The sequence below is a fragment of the Coregonus clupeaformis genome, chromosome 34 (genome assembly GCF_020615455.1).
Source record: "Coregonus clupeaformis isolate EN_2021a chromosome 34, ASM2061545v1, whole genome shotgun sequence".
NCBI lineage: Eukaryota > Metazoa > Chordata > Actinopteri > Salmoniformes > Salmonidae > Coregonus > Coregonus clupeaformis.
Genome location: NC_059225.1, coordinates 38672702 through 38685754, shown reverse-complemented (window position 1 = coordinate 38685754; position 13053 = coordinate 38672702). Strand labels below are relative to the sequence as shown.

The following is a 13053-nucleotide window of genomic DNA, read 5'->3' as shown; positions in this document are numbered from 1 at the left end:
AGGTGAAAGCTATGATCCCTTATTGGTGTCACTTGTTAAATCGACTTCAATCAGTGTAGATGAAGGGGAGGAGACAGTTTAAATAATTATTTTTAAGCCTTGAGACAATTGAGATATGGATTGTGTGTGTGTGCCATTCAGACGGTGAATGGGCAAGATGAGATTTAAGTGCCCTTTGAACAGGGTATGATAGTAGGTGCCAGGCGCACCGGTTTTATTGTGTCAAGAACTGCAATGCTGCTCTGCTTTTCATGCTCAACAGTTTCCCGTGCGTATCAAGAATGGTCCACCACCCAAAGGACATCCAGCCAACTTCACACAACTGTGGGAAGCATTGGAGTCAACATGGGCCAGCATCCCCGTGGAACGCCTTTGACACCTTGTAGAGTCCATTCCCCGACGAATTGAGTCTGTTCTGAGGGTGGGGGGAGGGGGTGGTGCACTCAACTCATCTCATTTTAGGAAGGTGTTCTTAATGTTGTGTGCAGTCAGTGTATGCAGCGTTTACCGTGAATGCCATCTCCGCTAAAGCACGAACATTGCCTTTAAATTTCAATTTACGGATTGAATAGAGCCCTTACTAATGGTATTTATTTACCTTGCCTTAGCCAAACCTATTCAAATGTGACAAGTGCCCTTTTCACATGGCATCATATTCCCGCTCAAGCCAAAATGCTTCAAACCCATTCGTCAAACAATTAACACTTAGGTCTGTCAGCCTATCAGAAGGATCAGTCCCAGTCTACTGTACTTGTCATTAACTAGTACACGAAGGGGGAGCAACATATTCTCATACAAATTTGGTAGCTACCGCTCGAGGTACAGTATACTGCACCCCTGCAACTTCGGGAAACCAACAATGATGGGTTACTGAACATGTTAACTGTGGTGTTCAAATGATGAGGTAATGTTGCTGTTAGTTTTGATTGTTGTATTTGTCTGTAACCAAAAGACTGACGTTTCCAAAGGTGCAGTTACATTGATTGGATGGTAACTGGATAGCGCAATGAAGGAGGATTAGATGGCACTGAACGGTTAGCATAATAGGTCAGGCCGGTCAGGAGGAGTTGTCAGAGGCTGTCCTAATATGGAAACCATACATAATTCGCCAATAGTCACACTATTGTAGGTATCACAATGGTGCAAATAGTAGTTTCACAAACATGTGGCTTTCTCTGTATCCCCCAAGTGTGCACTTCACCGTTCAGTTAGGGTCTCTATTGGGCATCACTAGCTTTGTATCTGTAAGTCGTGTAGGTCTGTGTGCGTAATTGTGTGCGTTTTAATTATGTGTGTAATCTACAAGTGTATTTTCTCAAATCGTTGTGGGCCAGCCCAGTATAGATTCCGCTGACCTCTATCTTGAGCAGCCTTACTTTTTTGGGGGGAGAATGAAGAATTCACTTCCAACCGATTAATTCGAAGAGACTAGAGGTAGGAGTCGGCTGGCCCCCCTTCACCTCTTGGTAAAGGAACACGTCAACTCTTGTTAACCTTTTTAATGTCAACTCTGAATATATCTATGTATGTCAGTGTATAAATGTTTCAGATTTCATGTAGGCTCTTCTCTTCAGCAGGGATATTAAAATATAGTAACATTTGAAAATGATGTACAGTAGCTAGGTTTCCATCCAATTGGCGACAGATTGATGCAAATATTCAAAAATCCCAGCAGAGATGCATTTCCATGAAATTGATTCCCATGTACCATCGCATTTGTAACTCTAGCGATGGTTTTGTCACAAACTATTCCTATTTATCGTAACATTTCCATCGTTCCCATCCACAGTTTTTATGTGAGTAAAGTCATACCGTATGAAACTAAATCACAACAGGTGTGATGGAAACAGTGTCGGTCCAATTTCACAAATGTTGACAATTTGTTTGACATGGTGGGATCATTTTGTGTCGGTAAAAATAATTATGTGACAAATACGGTGGAAACGCCTATGTGCAAATATTGATTTAATAAACCATAATATCGAAGTAAACTTGGGAGTCATATGATGATATGCTCTGTTGTACTACCACGTGGAAAAGCATTGAGTTTATAGGCAGATTAGTTTTGATGAAATTTCATGACGGTTAAGTGATGGACGGTGATGAGCTTCATGCACATTTCCATTAAAGGTTTTATTTGAATGCTGGCTACATGAACAAAACTTGGCTGCCAATTAACAAATAAAAAAGCTATTGATCTTATCCATATTTCATCAACCTACCCTGTCCGCTTTGTCAGCGAACTGTTCCAGACCGCATATCATCGCATGACTCCCAAGTTTACTTCAATATTTGCACATAGGCATTTCCACAGCATTTGTCGCATAATTATTTTTACCGACACAAAATGATCCCACCATGTCAAACAAATTGTCAACATTTGTGAAATTGGACCGACACTGTTTCCATCACACCTGTTGTGATTTAGTTTCATACAGTATGACTTTACTCACATAAAAACTGTGGATGGGAACGATGGAAATGTTACGATAAATAGGAATAGTAGCAAGGACCATATTTGCTGACAAGCGGTATAGTTGTACATTTCTTGGAAATATATATATAATACTCAGAAATGGGTAGGTTTTAACCAATCTGATTTGGCCATTGGGGTTGTGTGTGTCAGGGGTGGGAGAAGAGGTGTGATATATTCAGTTACAGCGCCTACATAGTCTGTGGCCTTTCGGAGGACCTGGTCTTTGGGCTCCTTCACCACTCATTTAGGTTACACTTCTTACTGTGGTCGTTTTGAAAGTTTGACAAAGAAAAATAAATATGTAAGAACTATGAATCTGGCTACTGTGCTCTTCTTTGTAAAGCCTGTTTATACCTGGTACTAACATACGTCCTGATCTTGTCCACATTCTGATTGTGCCCACATTTAAAGGTATAGATGATTAAAATAAACGATTGTGATCACATAATATTGGCACCATATACCAGCATACGACTGGGAAAAATCCACTTGAAATCCCCTCCAACTGGTAATTACTAAACTCGTCTATCATCCCCATGCTCAGAGTTTCACTTGCACCTCTCATTTTTCAACAAAAAAAGACAGCAAGCATGGCGGTATCTTCAGCAGTTGTTGTTTATGGTAAGAACAAAATACAAATTGTTGATTCAAAATTGATTCTGTTCATCTTCCTTTTGATTTAGGTGAAAGCAGCTCTGGATATGGGCAAAAGAGCAAAACAATCACTTGCCTTCTAATGACCTCCATGTTTGATGGTATTTCCAAGTTCAAAACGACTTCACAACTGGTAATTACCACCTTCCCACTTGGTTATGAACGTAGCATTATGACACCCAGACATGTACGACAGTGTCTTTACATTTGTCATTTAGGAGACACACTTATCCAGAGCAATTTACAGTTAGTGCATTAATCTTAAAATAGCTAGGTGGGACAACCACATATCACAGTCATAGTAAGTACATTTTCCTCAAAGTAGCTATCAGCAAAGTCAGAGCTAGTAAGGGGTAAAAAAGAAAGTCAAGTGCGAGTGTTAGTTCACGAAAGGCATTATTTATTTGCGCAGGGGTCGGGGTGAAGTGCTGTGGGATTATTTCGGATGATGGGCAGGGACTCTGCTGTCCTAGCTTCAGGAGGAAGCTGGTTCCACCATTGGGGTGCCAGGACAGAGAAGAGCTTGGACTGGGCTGAGCGGGAGCTGCCCTCCCGTAGGGGTGGGAGGGCCAAGAGACCAGAGGTGGCAGAACGGAGTGCTCGGGTTGGGGTGTAAGGTTTGAGCATAGCCTGAAGGTAGGGAAGGGCAGTTCCTCTTGCTGCTCCGTAGGCAATTACCATGGTCTTGTAGTGGATGCAAGCTTTGACTGGAAGCTAGCGGAGGAGCGGGGTGACATGGGAGAACTTAGGAAAGTTGAACACCAGGCGGGCTGTAGCGTTCTGGATAAGTTGCAGGGGTTTAATGGCATAAGCGGGGAGCCCAGCCAACATCGAGTTGCAGTAGTCCAGACGGGAGATGACAAGTGCCTGGATTAGGACCTGCGCCACTTCCTGTGTGAGGTAGGGTTGTACTCTACTGATGTTGTAGAGCATGAACCTGAAGGAGCAAGTCACTGCTTTGATGTTTGCAGAGAACAACAGTGTGTTGTCCAGGGTCACGCCAAGGTTCTTTACTCTGGGAGGGGGGCACCGTGGAGTTGTCAACAATGATGGAAAGGTCTTTGAGCGGGCAGGCCTTGCCCAGGAGGAAGAGCAGCTCCGTCTTGTTGAGCTTGAGGTGGTGGGCCGACATCCAAGCTGAGATATCTGCCAGGCACACAGAGATGAGTGTCACCACGATGGTGTCAGAAGCGGGGAAGGAGAGAAGTAGTTGAGTGTCATCCGCATAGCAATGATGGGAGAGACCATGTGAGGATATGACGGAGCCGAATGACTTGGTGTATAGAGAGAGGGCCTAGAATCGAGCCCTGGGGGACACCAGTAGTGAGAGTACGTGGTGCAGACACAGATCCTCTCCACGACGCCTGGTAGGAGCGGCCTGCCAGGTAGGATGCAATCCAAGAGTGTGCCGAGGCTGAGACGCCCAGCCCTGAGAGGAGGATGTGATGGTTCACAGTGTCGAAGGCAGCGGATAGATCTAGGAGGATGAGAACAGAGGAGAGAGTCAGCTTTGGCAGTGAGGAGAGCCTCCATGACACAGAGAAGAGCAGTCTCGGTTGAGTGACCCGTCTTGAAGCCTGACTGGTTAGGGTCAAGAAGATCCTTCTGAGAGAGATAGCGAAAGAGTTGGTCAGAAACAGCATGCTCAAGTGTTTTGGAAAGAAAGTCCTCTAGTGTTGGTTTCTTGAGGAGGGGAGAGACTCTGGCTATTTTGAAGTTAGAGGGGACATAGCCAGTGCTCAGTGATGAGGGAAGTGAGAAGGTCTCCAGAGATGGTCTGAAGGAGGGGATGGGGTCGAGCGAGCAGGTTGTCAGACCTCACATTGTGTGCACTTGCTTTGGGGTTACAAAATGGGGGTGCAGGGATTTTTGTTTGTTGAATGACAGCTTTTTTTTATGTGCTTCAGCTCCTCTGATTGGTGTGCTTTTTGGAGGAGTAGCCAGTAGTATCGTCTCCTGCTATGGTGTGGCCTCCCAGAGTGCAAGACATGACCCTTTCATTAGAAACTGACAAGTATTTTTTTTTTAATCCACATACAATTTTACAAGTTATTCTTTAATACTTTTTTTTGTCTGTGGTTATAACAAAGATGTCAAGCATTTGAACACAGACCCCACAAAACAAAACATTCAGTCGACTCATTCAGTATCTCACTCACAGCTCTCCCATTCTGAATAGATAGCAACCACAATCTCCCATATAGACAAAAATGAAAATACATACATTTACACAGAGGAGTCTCCATAGATCCATTTAGAACAGAACGAATTAGCATCCACATTTCCTCTCACAAGCCAAACCCAAACCCTGCCCAAGGCAAGTAGCTACAGGAACACAGAACCTGAGACAGGCTTTTGGCCGGGCTTCAGGGCCCGAATTTAAAAAAGTATCTCACAGTAGGAGTGCTGATCTGGGATCAGGTCCCCCCTGTCCATATCATTGTATTCATTATGATCTAGAAGACATCTAAAAAGCAGTACTACTCAGACATTTTGTAAATACTGGCCCAGTTCTAAATGGCTCTACAGAGACTCTGGTTGTAATATTGATCTATGAAGTGTACAGTGGACCTCAGGTCTCTCTGAACTGACCGTCAGCCCTCATGCGTTACTGAACTTTGGGCATTGTGACCATACAATCCCTTGATACTGTATAACACACACATACAGCTGAGGCAGTCATCCTCCGTTGAATAAACAAAGGAAGAAAAACAACAGCCTTTGTTGGATTGGGCCATGCCAAGTCGCAGCATTTCTGATACATCTGAGAAGATGCATTTTATACAGTTACAGCAAGACACGCGCACACACACAACATATACGGTTTGTTGTACAGACAGGTATAATTCATAACTTCATATCAGCATTGAAAAGTACCTACAGAATCAAAAAAAATACGCTGACAACACGAGGCCAGCCAGAAGAAGCGTTTCATATTGTTTTTGTCTACAACGTGACACCAACAAGATACGTTTTAAAATGTCCTAGAGGAGCTCGTATGCAGTTTGGAGGATGCCACCATTTTGACCTTCAACACAGCTCTAACTGGGTTGCTTCTAGTAATATTATTACAGTCATTTACATTTTGGGTAAATGTCTCGAGTAGAAAAAAGGCACTGCCGTTTGTTATTTTAAATATGACTTCCCAGCCTCGTGCATGTCTATAATATAAATTACTTTTTTCCTCTTTTTAATTTTCTTGTTTTTTGGGGGATTTTTCGTTTTTTTCTTAAACATAGGATATTCTTTTTTTCAAATATATATGTAAGCCTGCAGTCAATACAGGACATAGGCTCTTTGATAACAAAAACAAAACAAACAGAGCACAGTAAAGCTGTAGAACTTTTGTTACAGTATGGATGCTTTCGAGTTTACAAAAAAGAGAGTCTCGCCATCGAATAATGATGCGATATTTGACTAATGTGCAGAGTCTATGACCAACAACAATTTCAGTAAAAAAAAAACAGCATAAGTCTTCATTTACACTAAATTAAATAATAATATATTTGGAATATCAAGGTTATCATCTAACTGTTAATACTGCAGTGTGTACAGCGGATCTCTCTCATCCCAGCCCCATAGAGTTTGGATGCACTTTGGAAAATAAAAAAAGAAACCCTTTGTGTTACACAAAGTGAGCAGCTTCCAGAGGAGTCAAAGTCCGATCCACTCCTCGTCCGGCTACTTCTCACACAGTTGCATTAATATATCAATGACATTCACGACTCTTCTGTTTACTGCCTCTGCTCAATCGCTCTCTCATAGGCACATACTGTTGTGTATTCTACACACACACAACCTCATGGGCAGTAGTGAGTGTGTACGTCCCCCCCTAGAATGCTCTACCCTGCAGTTGTTGCCAGTCTTTTGGATGGGCTACATATCTTAGCCATCCACTGTAATGTCATCACTAGGCATGCAGATGGTGGTTAGCTTGGTAGGCACTGGTTGACCATTCCCAAAGGGAATCTCTTGACCTCCAATGCTCGTAGTCGAAGTGTAACACCTGACAAAGTAGTAAGGGCCTTATCCCACAGAAATAACCCCAGATGACTCTCCATCTCAGTCTATCAAGGGTTACCGTGGCCTGTTCTATTTGGCAACGTTTCAAAAGGGTCGTCGCCCCCTATCCTGTTTGTTTTGCTGGTGGCTCGATCAAAAAGTGAACTTTGTGACCAAAAGCAGAGCATTGAGGAGTAACATTTCTATTGAAAACAGACTTCCTCCGCTTTAAAAAAGGGCCACGTTCAGCCATTTGGCCAACCAGGATAACAAGACACTGAGTGTCTCTTTATTCCACTATCAAATACAACATGTGCGATTATACTGTAGTTCCCAAAAAAATAACTATGTTAATATTTGAGATGTACTTATGGTCACCAGCCATAGCAAGTTAATACATATGGTACTTTAAATAATACATCTACATGAATACAATATTCACCTCTGCAACAATAATAGAAAAAAAAAGAAGAATAAATAATAATTTGAATCTGCTAATAGTATCGATTTATATGGCAGAAACAAGTGGATCTAACTACCATGTTGCATCAGTGTAACAATACATACTGTAATGCTGACACTAAATATTTTCCAAAACCATGCCACAAAAGGGTCCATGCCAAATCATGCTTTATGCAATATTCCTGTCACCGTCCCAGTTAAGGCCATGCGTGTTTAGTGAGCACACTTCCTGAAGCAGTGACGTTTGACTGACTCTGAAATATCACTACATTTTGACAAAAACAGGTTACAGGTTTGAGGTTTGATTGGGGTCACCCCTACTTTATGACAAGATGGCTCAGTCCGAAAGCTTCAGTTCAATGCGCACTTAGGGAGTGGGCTGTAGTTACTGTAGCAGAGGATGGGGTGTTCTCGTTCTCCATCGCCGAGCAACGGTGCATTTGGCATGAAGCTGGTTTCATCTCACTACTCAAGTTCACTTCCACAATAAGTCAAGTCCCTTTTTCTGAACTGCAAAACTCTTAACCTTTCCTCTCCAAACCACTTGCCTCTCGCCACTGATGAACATTTATTGCACATGGCATTTCTATTGCTGCACCTATTGGCATTGTTATTGATGTGATATTTTACTACAGCTAATCCAACACCAAGTGCAGAACAAGAAAACGAGACACTTTTGCACAATAACCCTCACAAAACACCACTCCAAATCAGGATGCCCATTCAGGCACAATACATTAGCGTGACCTTCCATGCACAAGAACCCCACTTAAAGTATGACAGTGATACAGCGGCTAATAACAACAGAGCCAAACTCAACTAACTCAGCTTTAAAGAGCTTATTTTAACATGAACCTACATTTATAGTCTGTCATGCAGACAACAATGAACCAAGGATAAATATTAAGACAAAAAAACTAACAAGAAATTGAAGTACAAAAAGCCTAATTGCAAGTGCCTGGCTGTCTAACTGCTTTTAGCCACTAGGTGGAGGTAAGTACTACAAATCTTGGGGATAGTTTTAAACCCTTCATGGATTGATGTTGCTATGCTGCTTGAGGGAAAGGAAACCTCCTCAGCAACCTTCTCGTTTACATCCACTAAAGCTACTTCCTGATTCTCCTGTCCTCTGTGTACGTCACTGGTTAGCGTTCTCTCTTTTCTCCTTGATTCAGAACATCTTTGACCGGATCTTACTTCCTAGTAAGATGAGAGCATATAGCATACAACATGCAGCGCTATAGTACCTACCTTGGACTGAAAACACACATGTAATCCTCATTCTATTTCACAATGAGACCCATTGAAAATACTCCTGACCGGCACTGACTAGCCCTAATTAGAGACTAGGTCACACGACATCATGCACCCGTTAAAGGAACTTCGCTCCCACATCCAGACACAACCCAAGCAAATGAACAGCATAAACTTTCAATGCAGAGTCTGCAGGTACAAAGACTAAAGAATTCTAAAAGATGATATATATTGACCTGTCTATAACATTAATTTACCTTTACCACAACTCTACTACTACAAAATGTCCCTCTCGTTTCAAATCAAAGTCCCTGCCTCTGACATCGCTAACGTCCTCTTCTCCTTCTAAATCACTTGGCACAGACCATCCTGTGTCTCTCCACTTTTATTTCCCCTCCTCCCATCTCTTCTGACTCCTCGGTTTTTCCTTCTACACACTTCCACTGCATCCCTCTCTTTTTAGCGTTTTCATTTTCACACAGCTTGGCTGCTGGTAAGCGAAAGAAAGAAAGAAAGAAACAAAAAGCAAAAAAACAAGTCGGTTGTAAACTATGATAGCTACTGTGAGACGTTAGCCTATTAAGCGACTAGTACGGTAGTATGCCACTACTTTCCCAACAATTATTTAAAAAAATAAAATAAGAGATAACAGTCATACCTGAAATGTATAAATGTTTCGGTACCATAGTAGCATCTTATGTAAACAATACATACATGTAAAAATGCTTTTTTTCTGTCACCTATACAGAGCATAGGAGTCTTTAGAAAAACCTCCTCTCTAAAACTCTCCCAAACAGTGGGATGAATACCAAGGCTTCTCTCACAATGTGTCCCACTTTGTTTGTTCATTTACATGTCTTGTTTGTTTGTTTTTGGCTCAGTGAGACATCATATGGTACGACCAGTAGAAATGCTGACTGGTGTGAACTGGTATGGGAACTCTCTTACTGGTCTTTAACTGGGACTGGGGGCGGAGAAGGGAAGTCTACAGTCTTGAACCTTGTAGCATGATATACTACAGTACCCATAATGCACCCCCCCCTTCAACTGGGCCCAGGGTCTGCCAATCGTTTGTTGGCCGATGCTGACCCCCAGCGCTGCTATATCTACCCCAGCCCAGCAGAGGGCACTCCTCGGGCACTGTTGTGGGTAGTTATACTGGGTGGGGAAAGGAGTCTGCACTGCTGTACTGCATTTGTCATCCATCACTGAAGCCCAGGTACTTATGAGTGTGCTGGGGGCGTAGCCGTGTTTTGTTGTGATGGTAACATGCCAATGTGCTGCTGTGTTAGCCATTTGTTAGCAGTTTTCACGGATTGGCTCGCCGTGGCATGATTTGCAGCCCAGCCACCCCCTTGGTTGACCTCTCCCATTAGCTGTGGTGTGTGTGTGTGTGTGTGTGGGGGGGGTAGGAAAGACACGGCGAGCATTTTTGTTCCAGCTCTTTGTCCCCGGGTCTCCTTCAGGTCCTACTCTCAGATGGTGGATGTGCGGTCGACTCCATCTAGACACACAGAAGGGAGGGACATAGGACAAACCATCAGATAGGAATAAGAATAACACAACTGGAAAAATACAGATGGAATGTTTCAAAGCCAAAAAACAACTGTTGCATCTGGCCTGGCTGGACAAACAGAGAGGACCTGGGTTATGTCCTAAATGGCATCCTATTCCCTACATAGTGCACTACCTTTGACCAGAGCCCTATGGGGTAAATATGTGCTTTGCCGTTGTACTGATCGAGCTGGGTATACGTGCTTCTACACGGCAAGTGTGTGTGTGTGACCAGCAGTGCCAGAAACCGAAGGCAATGGGGGGGGTAAATTGACTTTCGTAGGTGTCTTCAGGCCTTAGAAACTAGCTATATAAATCCTTGTATAAATAAATCTTATGTATTGTTATGCATCCTATGGACCAGTGTGCATTACATACAAGGGGTTTTATAGAACGATTTACTATTACTGGAGTTCCTGTGTGTGGTCGAGGGTCTCATGACATTCCAAATGGCACCCTATTCCCTATCTAGTGCAATAACTTTTACCAGAGCTCTATTGGCACTGGTCAAAAGTAATGGACTATAAACAGAATAGGGTTCCATAAGAGTCTTATATAGGCCCAGTTTCAAAATGCACCAACCCCTAACCCTTACCCCCTGGGGCATTTTGGGAGATCTGAAAAAGGATTGAGGTGAGCAATATGCTAATAACGCCACCTTTCCCTGTCATAGGCTAGATTAAAGGTTCACCATATTGGATATCCAATCCTTTCAGATCTACAGAACTGCCTAAAAGGGTAAGGTCTGGAAGCATGTCAATATTAGGGAAATGACTTGGCAGCTTTCTGTCAAATTGGTCAAAAGAGAAGAGAGAGTTTGGTCTTTTTAGAGCTGGCCGTTGTATTGCTGTGTTTGAGCATGACTGAGATTTCTATTGGACAATATTTACTCTATTTATAAATAAGGGCGCGGGGGTATTCCATTCACAATGAGTACTCCGGTTGTCATTTCTATTATGTGGATTCAGTATGTTATAGAAAGAGAGAAAGGAGGGGCAGAGGGGTACAGTAGACAGGAAGGGTCCAGTCTGGGACTGGCCCTCCTCAGCTAACCACCTCTGATCTGGGCCTGTGTGTGTGTGTGTCCACCCACACAAAGGCTCACTTGTCCACCCTAGCTCTGCGCCGAGCACTGAGGGCCACCGTCTCTGCCTCTGTGCTGGCAAGGCCGGAGAGAGAGAGAAAAAACAGCCCCTTTATTTAAAGCTAAACTCCACTTCACATGGGAACGGTTACTGCGATGATCCATCTCCCTTCCTCTACACCCTCCTCTCACTACGTGTGGATTCATTATGGAGGCACACCCTGGCTACAGCCAAACATTGGCTCAAATACTATTTGAAATATTGTGTATACATTGATTATACAAAACATTAAGAACACCTGCTCTTTCCATGACATTAGCTGACCAGGTGAAAACTATGATCCCTTATTGATGTCACTTGTTAAATCCACTTCCAATCAGTGCAGATGAAGGGAAGCAGACAGGTCAAAGAAGGATTATTCAGAGGGTGAATGGGCAAGACAAAATATTTAAGTGCCTTTGAACGGGGTATGGTAGTAGGTGCCAGGCGCGTTTGTAACAAGAACTGCAACGCTGCTGGATTTTTCATGCTCAACAGTTTCCCGTATGTATCAAGAATTGTCCACCACCCCGACGAATTGAGGCTGTTCTAAGGACAAAGGGGGTGTGTGTGAGAGAGAGAGCAAGCGTGCAAGTTTCTCTGTGTGTGTGTGAGTGCGATTAAACCAAGTGGTACAGTAGATACAGTAGTGTGTGCATGTGTGTATTGACTAAGAAGTCCAGTGTTAACTGGTGTGTGTGTTCATGGATGGTTGTGGTGCTCCTACCTCCCAGGGCATGCTCTGTCATACTCAAGCACAGAGACTCCAGCCGGTTGTTGATGTCTGGTTCCGTCACCGGCACTTGGAGATCTGAAGAACACCACCACAATGTTACAACAACATACACACAACCAACTACCTGGACAACAACACCACAATGTTACAACAACGTACACACAACCAACTACCCGGAACACAACACTGCAACGTATACACAACTAACTACCAGGAGAACATTGCAACATTACAACAACGTACACACAACCAACTACCTGGAGAACACTGCAACATTACAACAACGTACACACAACCAACTACCTGGAGAACACAACACAATGTTCCAAAAACGTACACACAACCACTGTGAACGCTCAGCTAACATAAAAAGCTAAACAAACAACTGAAAGAGTATGATAAATGTGTATATACCCGTACATAAAAAGCCAGAGAAAGACCCCAGAACGTTCCAACAACATCAACACAACCACTGTGAAAATAGCGCAAAGACTTTACAATCAAAAGAATGTGATACATTTCTTCACAGTCCTCTACAAACCACAAAATACCACATAACAGTCTACTACTCCCATTGAGCACGAAAAAGAATTGAAATCAAGTTCATCTAAATGTCTCAATCCTAATACACAATACTTTAACCTTTCCTAACATCACCACCCTGAATTCGCAGCAGACAAAGGAGTGAATTATCATGGGCTCCAAATCCCATTGCTTGCGGGGCGGGCGTCGTAACAATGACCTCCGTTCAACGACGGCGTGTGTGCCGTGCTTAATCTGATTACACTACA

General features: G+C 43.1%; 1 protein-coding gene across 2 annotated transcripts in view; it reads right to left on the bottom strand.

Annotated features, from left to right (window-relative positions):
• Positions 1–10255: 10255 nt before the first annotated feature.
• Positions 10256–13053, bottom strand: part of samd4a (sterile alpha motif domain containing 4A) — a 104822-nt gene continuing 102024 nt past the window's right edge. For both annotated transcript variants that reach the window (XM_041848314.2, XM_041848315.2), the window contains 2 exons: positions 12254–12337; positions 10256–10352 (listed from right to left, as the gene is read on the bottom strand). In XM_041848314.2, the coding sequence (XP_041704248.1) occupies positions 10324–10352; positions 12254–12337 (113 nt within the window). In that variant the 3' untranslated portion in view covers positions 10256–10323. The remainder of the gene's footprint in view (positions 10353–12253; positions 12338–13053) is intronic.